This window comes from Macrobrachium rosenbergii, chromosome 59, assembly GCF_040412425.1.
Source record: "Macrobrachium rosenbergii isolate ZJJX-2024 chromosome 59, ASM4041242v1, whole genome shotgun sequence".
Lineage (NCBI taxonomy): Eukaryota > Metazoa > Arthropoda > Malacostraca > Decapoda > Palaemonidae > Macrobrachium > Macrobrachium rosenbergii.
In genome coordinates this window covers 18,770,118-18,788,711 of record NC_089799.1, presented here as the reverse complement: position 1 = coordinate 18,788,711, position 18,594 = coordinate 18,770,118, and the positions used below count along the sequence as shown (strand labels likewise).

General features: G+C 41.8%; 2 protein-coding genes across 3 annotated transcripts in view; both read left to right on the top strand.

Moving 5' to 3' along the window:
• The window catches only part of LOC136837392 (integumentary mucin A.1-like), a 66,276-nt gene that overhangs the window by 33,567 nt on the left and 14,115 nt on the right, over nucleotides 1-18,594 (top strand). For both annotated transcript variants that reach the window (XR_010852686.1, XR_010852685.1), the window contains one exon: nucleotides 12,510-12,617. The gene's annotated coding sequence lies outside the window, so the exon portion shown is untranslated. The remainder of the gene's footprint in view (nucleotides 1-12,509; nucleotides 12,618-18,594) is intronic.
• On the top strand, nucleotides 8,309-8,761 carry LOC136837580 (uncharacterized). The gene has a single exon (XM_067102457.1). The coding sequence runs from the start codon at nucleotides 8,309-8,311 to the stop codon at nucleotides 8,759-8,761; it is 453 nt and encodes a 150-aa protein (XP_066958558.1).

The window sequence follows — 18,594 nt, the reverse complement described above, 5'->3', positions numbered from 1 at the left end:
CTATTCCCTGTAAGTGTATTGTTACTAATTTTTATGCAACTATTGAAACTAACTTTCCCCTATTAACCTTTGTGGAGCTAATTTCTGTGTATAGAACTTTGCACTGATTGGAATGGAAGAGTAAAGAACTACATAAACTAAAGCCAAGTAAAGTGCTTCCAGGCAATGAGGATAGAATATAAAAGATGAATGATGTAAGAGGGTAATACCTAAATGACTAATCTGGTTTTCAGCTAACTTTGATGATTGCACAGCTTGCCTTATGTTATTTAAAGTGTATGTAAGCTGGTTCAAATGCCATGTAGGCAGCACTCTATGAAAAATTAAGTTATCTTTGCTATACTATTGAGTTTACTTTTTATTTTAATTCCAAAGATGAAAATATTGCCTTCTAACTTAACTTTTCTACAGTGCATGTGAATATACACAAATTGAAATAATTTATATATAAATACAAACTACCTGTTTTACATATATACTACCCAGAATAGTGCAGTGTATGCATCAATAGAAGAAAGGAGCCTTAAAATTTCTCATATAGTTATTATTCCTCATTAGAGGGGCCCCTCCTTACTTATGCCACGGCTCCGTTGGCAGTCTCAGCAAGCTCATGAAGCTTTTGGTAGGAAATAACGCAGAGAGACAGAGAGGACAGCATTCGCAGTAAAATTGTTATTTAAAATTTCTGTAATGGGAAGGTGTCCAGCTCATCAGTATTCATCATGTCTGATTATAAATCAAGAAAGTTGTTAATGAGAACCAAAAAAATAAGAGCATAACAGGGCATATGTACCACTGCTGTCTTTAGGGTAGGATTGGGGCTAGGCCATAGAACTGTCAGATTCAATTTCTGGTACAAATCCAGTGCTCAGAAATGGATTTTCATTATACTCTAATGCCTTTAGCTTTGCCTTAGCTACAATTCATTAGTGCCCAATGTCTGGCATTTTTAGGATATATTTAAACACCTGGCTTTGGTGACTGTTGCCAGTTGTTTTGTCTTAAATGCGTTTTGACATTTTATTGAGATACCACAAGTTTTATTTGGGAACATACTGTCTCCTTAGATTTTGCTGATTTTACCATGCTCCCTTAACCAGCAATGTTAATTTTCTGTTTATTATGTTGATGTATGAAATGCCAAACTATGAGAATGCATTTTTTTGTTAAATGTGAATCTTTTATAAATTCAGTACTGTAGAAGTCAGTGCAACTGTATTCTGGTACAGAACTTTAAATCTGAAGCATTGTTCCTTGATGACTTTAAGGTGCTTTTTATTGCACATATTTATGTAAAACTTTTGCAGCTTTCGTATATATTTTAAGAATTTATAACATGAAGAAAAGAATCTGTCAAAATATAGAAGAATTTTTAGTGTTTCCTTTTTGTGATAACATCAGTTGAAATTTGACCCAGAGAGTTCAGGAGGCCTATTGCTGCATAAGGTGTTTGTGCTTTTGTTCAGTTCTTTGCAAATGCATTTTACTGTGTCACTTTCATTACTGGAACAGAATTTTGTAGTGGGAGAGTGGAAACTTCTATTATCTCTAGTTTCTAGGTTGGTTGGATGAAAACTAGTTTTTCTCATGCATAATGATTTGTTGTAATTTTTCAGTTGAAGAAGAATTTCTAGCATTCTCATTACAGTACTCCTTTCAAGTAACTCAGTGTTATACAGTATATAGCCTCTAATGTGAAAAAATATGTCATGTCCTCATAACCATATCTCCTGTACATGAATTTTGTTTCCTGTCTGACTGACTAGTAATGTATTCCAAAGAGGATAATAATTTAATAGATCAAACAGTTCTATAGTTTGGAACAAGTGCATAGGCATTACTTCAATTTCACATTTTTAAAATATATTTCATCAGAACTTAGTCATCAGGGGTCAGAGATTATATTGTTGAAAGTTCTCAGAAACTGTGCTTATTGATGACTAGTGTACTCTGATAACTTTAGCTTTGGTCATAGACAAATTCCTTTAATGCTCAAATTCTCATACAACAAATTAAAGTGGTATGTTTGTTTTGTCTAATTCGATGTATGTGCAATTGTCTGCACTTCCACTGTAGAAGGCTGTTACAGTATACCTTTCCACTGTTATGTGGTGAAGAGTACCCCCATAATTGAGGAGAAGTTTGTTTGTACATTTCACATGAAACAAACATGCAGTTTTATGTCAGATATCTGTGTAAGGAATTTTAATACTGTATGCATTTATACACACTTGAAGTAAAGAAACTGGAAAATGTAAATCCATGATCACCAAATATTTTAATGTAGTATACATGTAATTGAAGCTGTATTAGCATAAGTATTTGGTGGTCAATGTTTTATATTTTTCTGTAGTTTTATTTCTTCAAGAGGACTTGGATGACCAGGAAATCACTGAGAAAGGTGACAGAAGAAGAGTTAGACCTGATAGGAGTTCAGGCAGAAAAAGCATGGGACTCATTACATTTAGGGAAGTAGAGGGAAATATATATATTTATGTGGCACATTGTACATCATGTTTCAAGCACTATTCAGCACAGTTAGACAACTGTATGTTAGCTACGTATGAAGAGATTTACTTAGTTTAAGCAAGTCATTGCCACCTTAATAATCTTAGTTAATATTGTATGGGACATCACTCCTCGACCACTTCATTTGTTTTATATTGAATATACCTCCCAGAGATACCATCCTGGAAGAAAAGTCTGTAGCATGATGCTCTTATGTGTGTGTTTCCTGTAGCATTTTTTCTTTTGTGCTCAATTTAGACCTAATCATATAGTGACTTTCTAGCCTTGGAGAACTTTGTTTTCTAGAATTTTTATTTCAGTGATCAGGGTTACTATTAAGTATTTTTACTAAGCTTTATACCCATGTACAACTTTGTAGTCTGTCTCTGTAATGTGTACTGTGACTTGATCAGCAGACATTTCTGTACTTGAAATTACTTTAATGATAATGTGGTATGTGCTGAAGCAAACTTATATAGTATGTGAAGCAAAGAATTGCGTATAGAATGAAGGAAATAGTTATCTTAGGAACATTTATTTTAGCATTTCTAAATGCAGTTTTTATGACATTAGTTAATGTCTACTGGGACACATTGTACCTGTAACTAATGTGCTATCAAGTGTGAAATAGAACTAATTGACCCTGCTTCCCTGAAAATTATGGTTTCTGTACAAGGCATTCTTGTTCATGACATTTATAAAAAAAAAAATTCAGTTTTGATACTACCCTCCCATAATTGAAACCTAATGCTTTCCTCAAGCATTGCCCTTTAATTTGCCACTGTATTACATTTCTGAGAAAGCCCTGTATCGTATGATGAAAGACCTCCATGGTGTTATGGAGAGATATATCAACATCCAGTAGAGTTTTCCGTGATACAGGTTAAGTGTTTACATAGTGATAAAATAAATTATTGTTATCTGTACACTGACAAAAACACTGACACTGCGTTTAGAGTTAGTTAAACAAATTTTGGGTTAGCTTCATAAACCAAAGCCGTAACTGTTTCACTGTACACTTTGTTGTTTTATCTTAACAGACAAGTGTTAGAGAGTTGGTCTTTAAGAGAATCCATTTTTAACAAGAATAACATATTTTAGGAATTTCAGAAAGGTAGTGTCGGTGTTTCTAGCAGTGTTACCTATTTTATAAGATGCTGTGTTAGCATCAAAGTGCACAGATGCTGATGTTTGTTAAGTTCTTAAGATAAGCCCACAATATCTTAAGAAGTGATTATTATCATGATTTTTCATGAAACATCTATTGCAACAAACAAGATCAGTAACTTAAATGTTACCGTACAGTAAACCCTGTAAAATGAACTGTAATAATTAACATATTGATAAGAAAAAGAGCTAGAACTTTTGGTTCTATACAAGTTACAGACTTGTTTAGGCTACACTTAAGCCTACATAAATATGTATGGCAGTCCAAAATACCTGCTAGAACTGACAAAGCATTGGTTAGTAATGGGTAGACTTTCCTCACTGAGGAGTTCAGCATAATCCCTTGACTCAGTTTAGCTAGACAATGGACAGTATTTAATCTCATAGTAAATTTCAAGCTCATTTTTTTATATATCTTTTTATCTCATGTTGATCTTCAGTCAGATGACAGATGGAAAACTAAAAACTTAAATTGCCTCCTCCTGGAAGAAGGAATTGGTTTGTAATTCTAGTTATTTAAAAAATTTGAAATAGGTTTGTATCTCTAAAAACCTTTTTTTTTTTTTTTTTTTTTCATCTAACCACTCCAACTGGTGCACATGTCTTCAGTTACAAAGCCAGGGAGTGAGAGTGTTTGGTAAATAAAACAGGGATTTCTTTGGCTGGGTTGAGTCCCATGAATCACTAACCACTGCTTCACTGGTTAAGTAGTTGTTTTACCACAAAGCTGTTAACTTTCTTCAAGTGAGCCATTGGTTCTGGAAACATTTTGAGGTTTAGAGAGGCCAATCACATACCCAGGATAACATAGGGTAAAAGAATTATGAGTAAGTCATCAGCCAAAAATATTTTCCCAAAAGAACATATCCTACATTATTTTGCATATACACAACCTTAGGAAATATTCTTCCTCACTGTCAGTGAGGAAAGCACACTTTGTTCATCTCCCTTCATTCTTGACAAGAATTTCCTTTGTTTTGATGTTTTAAACACCATTTTCCGAATAATCATTACAGCATAGCTTTAGTGTGTGACCTAGTACAGGACTATATAATTTTAGGAATTATGGGGATTTTCATTTGTTGTTGAATCCATTTCCTCAGGTGCTGGGTTTAATCTTTGAGACCTACTTTTGTTTTAGGTTTCTTTGGTAGTGCCCAGCTCTTTTCATAATTCTTTCATGCATAAGTTTTGTTTTAAGTAACTTTGCAAGCCAGTGTCATAGTTGATAGTGCCTTATCTTGATTTTGGAGGACTATGCACATCACATTTACTTCATATTTAGTGGATGTTATTTGTTTTCATTAGTTTTCCATGACAGGCTAATGTCTTTAGAAATGATTCTGTAGAACAGATTTCCTCCCATTAAGTCTTCCTTAAAAGGTATAATCCATTCTTTCCCTGTGCTACAGTAGATGGTTGAAAGTGATGTCAGGTTAGGTTCAGACTTTCAGAAATTGATGTCAGGTTAGGTTCAGACTTTTAAAGACAGATTTTTATATAAGCTACTTACCAAGTAATTACATAGCTATTAGTTTCTATTAACCGGCAGCTAGAATTTTGAAATTCGTGGCTGCGCTACTTTGTTTTGGCTAGGCGAATGACCCCGCCCACTTTCGGGGTAAAAGAGGAACCAGCTTAGCAAACGAGCTCAATATGCTTTCTGCCGGTTGATGGCTGTGGTTACAGTGATTGGCAGCAGCAGTTTTTGAAGTTTCTCTTCTCTGTTGATCTTGGATCATTGGTAAGTGTTCACTTTATGGTAGCCTTTTCAGCACAATTAGTTAGTGTCAGGTTTTCTCTGAAGACTAGTATGGATTTTCTTCGACTCGACTTGTCAGCATGTCCGACTCGGGCTCTCAAAATGTTAGGTATTGCAGTAAAGGCTGTAATGCGAGACTGACTAAAGCCTGTTATGACCCTCATACTCTATGTACTTCTTGCAGGGGTCAAACATGTTCCCCTGATTTGACCTGTAATGAGTGTGTCTCTTGGGACTCTAAAATGTGGAAGACCTTAAATAGTCATTTGACAGAATTAGACACGGATAAAAAGAGAAAAGCAGTGGCTAGAGATAGTAGTAAGAAGACTAGCTAGCCAGGTGTCGGCAAAATCTTCGTCTGATAATTCTAATTCTTTATCCTTTGTTCCACCTGATCCCATGTCTCAATCTGTACTAATTACTCACCCTGGCTCCCTTACTCCCAATCCCAACCTCATTACCAGCCTTGAATCGAGAATTAACCTTAAGTTTGGGTTACTCGTTGACATGATGGAGAAGATTGGTGCTTCTGTTAAAGTCTTATTGGACAAAGTGAATGTGAAAGGTGATAGTGAAGTGTTAGTGGAGGAGGTGTCTGTCTGTCCCGCCAATTCTCCTAGGCCAAGGTCCCTGGCAAACTCCCTAAACCTGGGAGGAGCCCAAACTGGCAGCCCAAAGGAGGTTGGTGGGTTCTGCCCACAGGCAGTTGCCCCCTCAGTCGTACCTGTTGCTGATTCCCAGGTTACGACAGAGCCCTGCTGGAAAGGTGTCTATGGAAGTGGATCGCCTTTCATCTAGTATTTCCAGTAGTGACTCCAGTCCTAGGCACCAATGGCAAGGCGAATCTCATCCCCTGAAGAGGCTCAACCTTCTGCAGTTCCTGTAAAAAGGTTAAAGAGGCTTCTCCAGAACGTCTTCCTTCCTGTAGCTTCTGGGACAGTCCGAACGCTTCCCCCAGGATCAACCAGTGTTAGTGGGACAAGCCCAACCTTCTAAGCACGCTACCTCTCAGAAACGCTCTCCGTTATCGAGAACTTCATCTTCTTCTAAGTGCGCATCTGTTGCTTCAGAGGACTTGCCGAGACAGTTAGTGATGTCGGGACACTCTCCAGTGCCCAGGCACCCATCTCCTGTTCTTGTAGAGTCTGTTCATCTGCTTTACCTGCATCTTTGTTGGCAGAGAAGTCATCTTTGGCTCCAAGGTGCCCAGTGGCGCCATAACTTCCTTCTCCAGTGGTTCATGGTGCCTCTTCTGATGTGGCTCCCTCCAGGCTCCCTTCATCTTGTTTGCATCCATTGTCTCCTGAGTACCTCTTTGCTGAGCGCTCTTTGGCTCCCGAGTGCCCATCGGCTCCCAAGCTCTCATCAGCTCCTGAGCGCCCACCAGCTCCCAGCGCCCATTGGCGCCTGTTCCCCCTCTTGCAGCAAGATGCTCCTTTGGCGCCCAAAGCTAATTCTGCTTCCAAGCGCCTGTGTCTTCTTCGGTTCTACCTGCTCCTGCTCTGACAGTGGCTCCCTCTGTTTTGGATCCTTCTGTGCAGTCGATCCAGCACAAATTGGATAACATCCTGAGCTTAATTCAGAAAGCCCCATCGGTCCCCTAGCCTGTTGCGGATCTGTCGCCAATCTCGTCGGAGGATGAGGAAGAAGCGGACCCTGTTACCCCTCTGTTGGCGTATGCCTCATTACTCAGTTTTCTGCTGGTGACTTTTCCTGATTTCTTCTCTCCTGCAGCTCCGACATCTCTGGGTTCGACGAACATGATTGGATAATCAGACGACTTCTTCAAGACTTCCTAAAATGGTTCTGTTCTCAGCTAAGAAAGCTCTCTGTGGGGTGGAGAACTGGCTCTCGAGCAAGAGGGAGCAAGGAAGAGTCTCTTTTTGCTGGCCTCCCCTTTAGGCTGTCGCAAAAAGATATCTTTCGTATGCGACCAAAGGGGTTCCATCCTTGGGAGTGCCTGCCTCCTCCCAGGGAGACTTCTCCGGTTTAGTTGACTCCTCCAGACGGTCGGCATTCAATGCAGCCAAGATTTTGCTCTTGTCCTCAGAACTGGACCACCTAGTCAAGCACTTATTCAAGAGTCATCTCTTGCCTGGATAAGGGTATTAGGGACGGCTCATTTGAATTATCCTCCCTTTTTGCTATGGGTATCCTCAAGAAAAGGGAGCTTTGGCATTCATACACCACAAAGGGAGTTACTCCCTCCCAGAAGTCTGCACTCCTCTTCTCGCCTCTGGACAAGAAGCACCTTTTCCCTCAAATGACTGTGCTACAGATTGCGGCTGATCTACAACAGAAGTCTACTCAGGACCTCCTCACACAATCGACGAGATGGCCTAGGAGTCTCCGGCCTTTCCTCTAGGACAGTTTCTCCTGTTCAACCCCAGCCCTTTTGGGGTAGAGGCAGACAAAGAGGCTTCCCTAGACCTTGCGGAAACGGCCTTTTCAACCCCAGAGCTATCAAGGAGTCCTCCTACAAACCACCCGCATGTAAGTGAGGATCTAGTCCTCCACACACCTGTGGGGGCAAGGCTCCTCCACTTTTTGGGAGAGTTGGGAAGCAAGAGGAGCGGAGAGTTGGATTGCCCAAGTTCTAAGAGAAGGCTACTTGATCCTGTTTCTAAAAAAACTCCCTTGAGCAACAAGCCTGTTTTATGGATGACCTACTTGTCAAACTCTGAGAAGTTTTCAGCCTTCTCCCAAGAAGTGACAGCTCTCCTCGAAAAAGAAGCAGTCGAGCTTGTTGGGGACACCTCCTCTCCAGGGTTTTATAATCCACTGTTTGTAGTCCTCAAAACCTCTAGGGGCTGGAGGCCAGTCCTGGATGTAACTGCCCTGGACTTGTATGTACAAAAAGTGTAATTCAAGATGGAGATATCCCAGTCCGCCCTTGCATCCATTCGTCCAGAAGATTGGATGATCTCGATAGACATGAAAGATGCCTACTTCCATGTCCCAGTTCATCAGGACTCAAGGAAGTTTTTAAGGTTTGTGTTCCAGCGCCAAAGTGTACCAGTTCAGAGCCTTTTGCTTCGGTCTGCCGACAGCCCCACAGGTATTCACGCGTGTTCTTGCCCCAATGACGAAATGATTACATCTGATGGGAGTCAATGTTTCGTTGTATCTCGACAATTGGCTTATTCACTCCCAGCCGAAGGAAAAAATGTGGAGGACCTTCACAAGACTCTTCTTCTCACCCAGGACTTGGGCCTCTTGTTAAATTTCCAAAAGTCTCAACTAACTCCTTCTCAGGAGATAGCTTATTTGGGGATGAGGATAAACTCTTGGAGTTTTCGGGTTTTTCCTGCCCCTAAAGGATAAACTCCTGCCTTCAGAAGATAGACAAATTTCTCACCCTTCAGTCCTGTTCTGCAAACAGTTGGATGAGCCCGTTGGGGACTCACGTCCATGGAACAGTTCATGTCCCAAGGAAGGCTTCACATGAGAAACTTACAGTTCTTTCTGAAAGTCAACTGTAACAGGAAGAAACACCCAGATTCTTTCGTTTTTCCAATAATGAAGGAAATAAAAGAAGATCTGGCCTGGTGGAATTCAAGAGACAAGCTCTCTCAGGGGAAGTCGCTTCTCCCTCTGAACCCCGACCTAGTGTTTTACTCAGACGTGTCAGGCGTGAGGTTGGGAGCCCTCCTGGGAGACAAAGAAGTTTCAGTCCTGTGGAATTCGGAACAGATGAAAGTAGCATCAGCGTGAAGGAATTGACGGCAATTCACTGGGGATTGCAAGCGTTTGCATTGGAGGTGTCCGGGAAGACAGTGTCCGTCCACTCAGACAACACCACTGCTCTATCTTATATAAGGAAACAAGGGGGAACTCATTCTTTCTCCTTTTGCCAAGCAGCAAGGGCCCTTCTCATTTGGGCGGATCAGAATCAAACCCAGATCCTAACCAGACTCATATAAGGGAAATGCAATGTTTTAGCAGACAAACTCAGCTGTTGAAAACAAGTTCTCCACGGAGTGGACTCTAGACCCTCTAGTTTGCATGGAGTTATGGAAGCTGTTGGGAAGACCGTTTCTAGATCTGTTTGCGACTGCAAAGAATCATTGCCTCCCCTGTATTGTTCGCCAGTGCCAGATCCCAAGCTTGGGCAACAGACGTGATGCTTTTGGATTGGTTGAACATGGATCTTTATGCTTTTCCCCATTCAAGATGGTGTGGGAAGTATTAAACAAGTTCCGAAATCATCGGAACGTAAAGATGACGTTAGTAGCCCCATTCTGGCCAGCCCGAGAATGGTTCCTGGACTTACTGGAGCTTCTCATGGATTTTCCAAGATTATTGCCTCAAAGACCAGTCTACTCAGACAACCACATTTCAGAAAGTTTCATCAAGGACTGTCCACCTAGCTCTGACCACATTCAGACTGTGTACAGATTGGTGCAAGTGAAAGGATTTTCAAATGCAGTTGCAGACGCTATTGCTGATTGTAGACAGTCTTCCGTGACTGGTGCAGAAGTAACAACATCTCGTCTTGTAAGACGTCTATGGTTGAGATCGGTGATTTCCTTCTATATTTGAAGTCTACTAGGGCCTTTCCACCTCAACTGTTAAAGGCTACAAAGCAATGTTGAGCTCTGTTTTTAGACATAGGGGTTTAGATCTCTCCTCTAATAAGGACCTCTCTGATCTTATCAAGTCGTTTGATATGACCAAACAAAAAGAGGATAAGTTAGTATCCTGGAATTTAGACATGGTACTGAAGTGGCTGTTGCAACCATGTTTTGAACCTTTGCAATCTCTCTCTTAAGGGACCTTACTAGGAAAAATCTGTTACTAGTAGCGTTAGCGACTGCCGAGAGAGTCAGTGAGCTTCACACTTTGGATAAAAAGGTTGGATTCTCTCAAGATAATGCAATCTGCTCATTTACCTTGGGATTCTTAGCTAAGAATGAGTCCCTGCCAACCCCTGGCCTCGCTCATTCATTATTAAAAGTTTAATAGATATCCTAGGTCCAGAGGAAGTAGAGAGAACCCTTTGTCCTGTAAGGGTATTAAGATACTATTTACTGAGAACGGAAAAGATCCGTGGGTCGTTGAGCGACACTGCCTATGAAAATTGCAGTACCTATTTTGATTGCTCGTATGGTGTTGGGAGAAGGAGTGTAGGAAGCTTCCTTCATCCTTCCTGTTTCGCCTTGATTCATGGTATTGTGTTGTAGGGGAGCCTGGGGATACTTGGTATTTGGAGTGCTTACCAGTTTTTATCCATAATGGTTGGGTAATGGTATACTGTAATGTTTGGCTATAGGCAATTGTGTTTTGTTTTTTATTCTCTGGTTGTGTTTTTCTGTGCTGTGCCCAAGGCAGGGGCAACTTGTTTATTCTTTGTAGGCAATCGGACACTCCCTTGCAACAAAGGAATCCCGCTATGTAGCAGGCGACTCCTGGCTACACTGCCACGCCGCTATGCGTTGAGATGAGCACCATTCAGAGGCAGTACTTTGCTGTAGCAGCTCTCTCAACAGGTAAGGAACCAGCAAGCATTTTAACTATTGCTTGCAATAATTCTATTTCTTTTACATTACTAATTTTAATGTATTAGGATAGGTAAGCCATGCATCCCACCTCCTATAATGTGGGATTCAGCTATGTAATTACTTGGTAAGTAGCTTACAGTATATAAAAATGACATTTTTATAATAAAAAAAGTTTTATATATACTTACCAGGTAATTACATGATCAAAGCCCTCCCTCCTCCCCTCGCATGGTTGTAAAGCATAAACATATTGAGCTCGTTTGCTAAGCTGGTTCCTCTCTTACCCGAAAGTGGGCGGGGTCACTCACCTAGCCAAAGCAAAAGTAGCGCTACCAAGAAATTTCAAAATTCTAGCTGCCAGTTAATAGAAACTAATAGCTATGTAATTACTTGGTAAGTATATATAAAACTTTATTTTATTATAAAAAAATTTTATGTCAATATCTTAGGCTGATGATTTACTCATTAGTTTTGCATCCTTTGTTAGAAAATTTTGTGCTTTTTTAGCCTTCAAATAGTTTCCTGGGTCCATGTGCATTTGTTTCAGAACTGACCACCAGATTTACCATACATAGGGACTCAAACACTCAGTCTTGCATTCTTTTGTGCCTTGACTGGCTCTTTAGGCATAGATATACAGTGAACCAGTGAAAAATCGCTGGGGATGGGTACCACACCCCGTGAATAGCTAAAACCGCGAATTTTCTAAAAACACTTAGAACTGCCCATTTTGATAGTTTAAACACAAGAAAAACCCTGTAAAAATGCTTATACCTGAGTATTTTAATAGTTTTATCACAAAAAGTGCATTTATTCATGAAAATTATCTGAAAATACAGTAATTAGTGAATATTTCACAGTGAAAAATATACCGCGAATTTTTTCCACAAATAATGGGTAGATATGTTCCATAGAGAAATATGCGTGAGTCCGCGAATTGAGAAGAACTACGGGGTTTACTGTAACATTTTTTTATGTTTTGGTCCTAACCATATATTTTAAGAACTATAATTATCAAAATATCATGAAAAGATCTGTAAGTTGAGTTACATCTTTAGGCTCCCACATTGAAGTGAACTGGGCAATTCTGATTATTTGCAAAAGTTAATGTGTGAGATTTATGCGTAACACTTTTACGAGGTTGTGATGTATTTGTTTTTGTCTTGTTAGTGTATTGAATATGTGCACAAAGTGGCATTCTTAATATTCCCCTTTTTATGGAATTGAAAATTGATTCCCTTGCAGTGTGCTGGTGTTGCACATAATTCTCTGTGGAAGAAAATCACATATGATTAGTCTTGAATGAACAGCATAATTCACCTATAACAACAAACTGTACATGGCTGCACATTTTACATGCACGCATTCTGTAACACTGCATGATATTGTTCTTGCACGTACACATGGAAACACCTGTTCCTCTATCTTCACATAAACCTCAAAACTAGCCGAAGCATTTACTGTAAGCATTAGCACTGTAGAGTAGATTGATATTTTGCATTTTTGTGAAAATTATTTGTTACATTGTTATTGATGAGAAAGTGATACAAGGGAAGGAGCTTCAATTTCAGGGTCACCAACATAGATTTCTAAAAGAGGCTGTGGACATCACTAATTGCTACACAGAAATTAACTTATTCTTCAATATCAATCAACAGGGTCACTTTTGAGATGCCAAGGTGAGAACAACTATATTTAAGAGGAAAATGACTTGTATATTTTCCGTCTGATATTGTGTTTTATCATTTGACTGCCTAATGAAATATCCCTAATTGCCTGGATAGTGTGTAATGACTAATATGAAAGTGCCCATGGAGCAATGTTGTTAGCAGTTTGTCATGTATTGAAAAGTTAAAATCAATACAGTACATTTTTATATAAGTAACTTACCCAGTAATTACATAGCTATTAGTTTCTTTTAACTGGCAGCTCAAAATTTTGAAATTGCAGGTCCGCTAGTTTGTTATGGTTATGGCTACATGCCCCACCCACTTTTGGGTGTAAGAGAAGGTACAACCTAGCAAAGAGCTTCAATTTGTTCCTGCTGACTGTGGTTGGCAGCAGCTCGAGTTCTGGAATTTATACTTTGCTGGTTGTTTGACTTATCTTCAGTTGGTGAAGTATTTAATTTCACAGCCTTTTGGCATAATTAATATAGTGTTAGGCGAAATTTGATCATTAATTGATGACTCTTTGCTTTTTTTTGGACTTGTATTAGACTTTTCTAGGATGTCTGACACTAGTAGTGCTAGTATTAGGTATTGCAGCAAAGGCTGCAATACTAGGATAACTAAAGAATCTTACAACTCACACACTGTTTGTATTTCATGTTGGGGACAAACATGTTCAGTAGGTTTATGTTGTGAGGAGTGTAATGGCTGGGATATTAAGAAGTGGAAGACTTTAGATGCACATCTTAAGAAACTAGCCAGAGATAGGAAAAGGAAAGCTATTGCTAGGGAATCTAGTAAAGATTTAGCTAGTCAAGATTCATTCGCTAAGTCGGATGCAATTGCTCCTGTAATTTCTTCCGATCCCATTCCATCTTCTCCGCCTGTGCAACCCTCTCCTTTACCTGGCTCTCACGTTTCCGACCCCAACACTATTGTCAGTCTGGAGTCAAAAATCGATAGTCGCTTTGAGTTAATTGTGCAATCGATCGCTAAATTACCGTCATCGGTGAAAGTGCTTAGGATAAAAGCGAGTCAGATCACTCCGTGGCACCCAGTGCAAGTGCAGTGGCAGTGGAGGGGGTGGCTGTTCGGCCCGCCGATTCTCCTAGGCCAAGGTCCCTGTCATACTCCCCAGCACCTGGGAGGAGGCAAACTGGCAGCCTAAGGGAGGTCAGTGGGGTCTGCCCCCGACCATTCGCCCCCTCAGTTCAGGCTGTTGATGAATCCCAGACTGCAACCAAAGGCCATTGGAAAGGCCTTAAAGTGAGTGCTCATTTTAAGTCCTCCAGCTCCAAAGATTTTAGTCCCAGGTGCGCACGGCGCTATGCGGACAAATCACGCTTGCTAAAGCGGCGTGCAGTGGAGTTTGAGATTTCTTCCCCTGTTCCTTGCAAGAAGGGCACGGATTCAGCGCGCCCATTGTGTAGTCATTGGGATAGCCCGGAACAATTCTCTGCCGCTTCTTCTGACAACAATTGTAAATTGGCGCCGAGGCCCCTTGTGGCGCAGAGACATTTGTCGTCGAATAAAACTGCATCAGGAACTGCGCACTCGGCACCTTCGTTTCTACAGTCAGCACCCAAGTGGCCAGCAACTAGCATCGAAGCGGCCAAGCTCCCGTTTCCGATTGAGCGCCCGTTGGCACCCGTTCACCAGCAGATTTTGTCACTGGCTCCCATCTCCACAGCACCTCCCGAGCGCCCATTGGCGCCCGCTCCTCCACCGCTTCTTAGTAGGGTTGTTTTGGACATTGTTCCTCTCGAAGTTGACCCGATTCAGAGCAAGCTAGATAATATTCTTAGTTTGCTTCAGAAAGCTCCCCCTACAGCCCAGACAACAGCGGACTTATCGCTTTCTCCTGTCTCTTCTGAGGAAGAGGTTGTTCCCAATCAAAATGCGCTTTCATCAGCGTACCCGGCACTGTTGAGATTCCTGCTAGCAAATTGTCCAAGCTTCTTCTCATCAGCTATTCCCTCTGTTCCTGCTTCAGCTTTCTTTATGGAAACCCCCTCAATTTGTCCTTCAAAACTACCGAAATTAGTTCTTTCCTCTTCAGCTAAGAAGGCACTAGAGGAAGTAGAAGATTGGTTTTCTGAGAAGAGGGAACAAGGCAAAGCAGCTTTTTGTTTCCCTCCTTCCAAATTGTCCGGGCCAAGCTACAGGTTTTATGTGACTGGAGAAGCTCCTTCCCTGGGAGTCTCTGCCTCCTCTCAGGGAAACTTCTATGGCCTTATTGACTCGACTAGGAGATCAGCTTTCTCCTCAGCCAAAATTATGTTCTCGGCCTCAGAACTAGCACACCTTCTTAAAAATATTTTTAAGGTGTTCGAAGTGATGAGCTTCCTTGACTGGTCGGTGGGCGCTCTGATATGCAAACCTAGACAGTGCTCTTTGTTACCTGAAGAGATCTTGTCGGATCTCTTGGGAGTACTTTCCTGTATTGACAGAGGCGTTCGCGATAGTAAGCAGGAGTTAGCCAGTCTGTACGCCATGGGTATTCTTAAGAAGAGGGAGCTTTGGTGTTCCTTTACTTCAAAAGGCGTCACTCCATCTCAGAGATCGGCCCTCCTATTCTGCCCCTTGGACAAAACGTATCTTTTTCCACAGACTACAGTACTGAACATTGCCTCTGACCTGCAGAAAGAGAACACTCAGGACTTGATCACCCAATCTACGAGACGCCCTAAGGATTCTTCGGCTCTTCCTCCCAGATCTTTGTCTCCGCTGCAACCCACTCCCTTTCGGAGCTCCCGTTCTAGATCCCAGACTAGGACAAGAACTTATTCCCGTTTCCCACAGCATTCCATCAAGAAGTCCTCTTCAAAGTCCTACTCCAAGAAATGAAAACATAGTCCTCCGTACTCAGATAGGAGCGCGGCTCCTTCACTTTGGGAACGGTGGGAACAAAAGGGAGCAGAATCTTGGATAGTGTCTGTCCTGAAGAAGGGCTACACTATCCCCTTTTTGAACAAACCTCCTCTAATCCGCAAGCCTGTCGAATTGACAGCTTACTCTCCAGGCGCAGAGAGATTTACTGCTCTCTTGCTAGGGGTGGAGTCCCTTGTTCAGAAAGAGCCTATGGAGCTAGTAGAGGACATTCATTCTCCGGGATTCTACAACCGTCTCTTTGTGGTGCCCAAGTCATCGGGGGCCTGGAGACCCATTTTGGATGTAAGTGCCCTAAATGTCTTTGTCAAAAAGACAACATTCAAGATGGAAACAAACCATTCGGTCCTTGCATCCATTCGCCAGGGAGAATGGATGGCATCCATCGACATTCAGGACGCGTACTTTCACATTCTAGTACAGGCAGTCCCCGGTTATCGGTGAGTTTCTGTTTCTGAGGGTGTGATGATAACCGAAAATCACCACTAACCGAAAATCTGCGATTTCGGCACTTTTTCAGCGATTTTTGGGGGTTATGGGCGCCGATTTTCAGTTATTGGCGCCTCTGTTAGGTATGTATTGGCGCCAATACCCAATTATCGGTGCCGAAAAGCAGAAATCGGTGATTTTCAGCGCCGAAAATTGCAGTTTTTCGTCACTAGACAAGCCCCATAAAACCAAATCGCTGTTAACCAAACCCACTGTTAACCATGGACTGCCTGTACATCCGACTTCAAGAAAGTACCTCAGGTTTGTGTTTCAGGGCAAGGTGTTCCAATTTCGGGCTCTTTGCTTCGGCCTCTCAACAGCACCGCAAGTGTTCACCAGGCTATTGGCTCCCCTAGCGAAATGGCTCCATTTGATGGGGATAAAGACCTCCCTATATCTAGACGACTGGCTACTATGTTCCTGATCGAAAGATCAATGTACAGAGGACATTCACACGACTCTTCTCTTGGCTCAAGAATTGGGCCTTCTCATCAATCAGGACAAGTCTTTCCTGACACCTTCTCAGTAGATTCCTTATTTAGGGATGACGATCAACTCTCGGGATTTTTGGGTTTTTCTAGGCCTGAAGAGAATAGAAAAGTGCCTCCAGACAGTGGAAAAATTTCTGAATCTAAACTTTTGCTCAGCCAGTCAGTGGATGAGTCTTCTAGGTACCCTCTCATCCATGAAACAATTTGTCACCCTGGGAAGACTTCACTTGAGACCTCTCCAGTTCTTCCTCAGAGCCAGCTGGAACAGGAAAAAGTTTCCGGGCTTGTTCGTGTTCCAGATAACGGTGGAAATCAAGGAGGATCTTCGTTGGTGGAATTCCAGAAAGAGACTATCATAAGGGAAATCTCTTCATCCTCTGAACCCCAACCTAGAGTTCTTTTCAGACGCATCGAACCTAGGCTGGGGAGCTCTTTTGGTATCAAAAGAAGTGTCAGAGACCTGGTCTCAGGGACAGCAAAACTGGCACATCAACATAAAAGAATTACAGGCAATTTTTCTGGCCCTACAGTGCTTCGCTTCAGAAATTCGGGGGAGGACAGTAGCAGTGCATTCAGACAATACAATGGCACTGGCTTACATTAAGAAACAAGGAGGAACCCACTCTTTTTCCCTGTTACATCAGGACGACACTCAAGTGACAACGCGTTTTATCCAGGGGAGACTCAGTGTTCTCACGGATGAATTGAGCCGTCAAAGACAGATCCTTCCCACAGAATGGACATTAGACCCGTTAGTTTATCTGGATCTGTGGAAGCTCTGGGGGAAACCCATGATAGATTTGTTTGCTTCCTCCAGAAATCACCGACTTCCTCTCTTCTGCTCACCAGTTCCAGATCCCGTGGCATGGGCGACCGATGCAATGTTACAGGATTGGTCCAACAAAGATCTGTATGCCTTTCCTCCATTCAGTTTAGTGAGGCAAGTCATCAACAAATTCCGGTCTCATCAAAACCTATCCATGATATTGATAGCCCCTTCTGGCCAGCAAAAGAGTGGTTCCCGGATCTACTAGAACTTCTTGCGAACTTCCCAAGACTGCTGCCACAGAAGCTACAACTTCTCAGGCAACTTCACTTCCGTTGGTTCCACCAAAACCTGTCTTCTCTGGCCCTAACAGGGTTCAAACTCTTAGGCGACTGCTCCAAGGGAAGGGTTTTTCAAGGGCGGCTGCAGACGCAATTGCAAAGTGTAGAAGGCAGTCTTCAGATAATGTCTACCCGGCAAAATGGTCCACCTTCAGGTCCTGGTGCAGACAAAATATCATGTTCTCTTCTAAGACCTCTGTAGCAGAAATAGCGGACTTTTTTCTGTTCTTACACTCCACTAAAGGACTTTCCACTTCTACCATTAAAGGATACAGAGCTATGCTTAGCTCAGTTTTCTGCCATAAAGGATTGGACTTATCATCTAACTAGGATTTGTCCGACCTTATTAAGTCCTTTGACACTGCAAAGCCTAAAGAAAAACCTTTGCTGTCCTGGAACTTAGACGTGGTCCTTAAGTGGCTTTCCAGTTCACGTTTTGAGCCCATGCAATCTATCTCTTTAAGGGATCTAACCAGGAAAACTCTTTTTCTGGTTGCCTTGGCCACTGCTAAGAGGTCCAGTGAAATCCATGCTTTAGACAGAAACAGGATTTTCTCAGGGGAATGCAGTTTGCTCCCTTTCCCTAGACTTTCTGGCTAACAACGAATTGCCATCAAATCCACGGCCTCGTTCTTTTATGATCAAGAACTTGCCAGAGATAGTGGGTCCGTCTGAAGAAGAAAGAACTCTCTGTTCAGTAAGGGCCCTTAAGTTTTATCTTCACAGAACAAAGGACATTTGTGGTACTTCAAGAAACCTTTGGTGTTCTGTGAAATATCCCTCTAGACCCCTGTCTAAGAATGCCCTGGCATTTTTTCTGAGGAATCTGATTTCTGAAGCACACTCCATGGTGAACGAAGACTCACTCTCATCCTTAAAGGTAAAACCCCACGAGATAAGAGCAGTTGCTATGTCTTTGGTGTTTAAGCGCAATCTATCCCTTATGTCAATTGTACAAGCGACGTTTTGGAAGTGCAAGTCGGTGTTTGCATCGCATTATTTAAGGGATA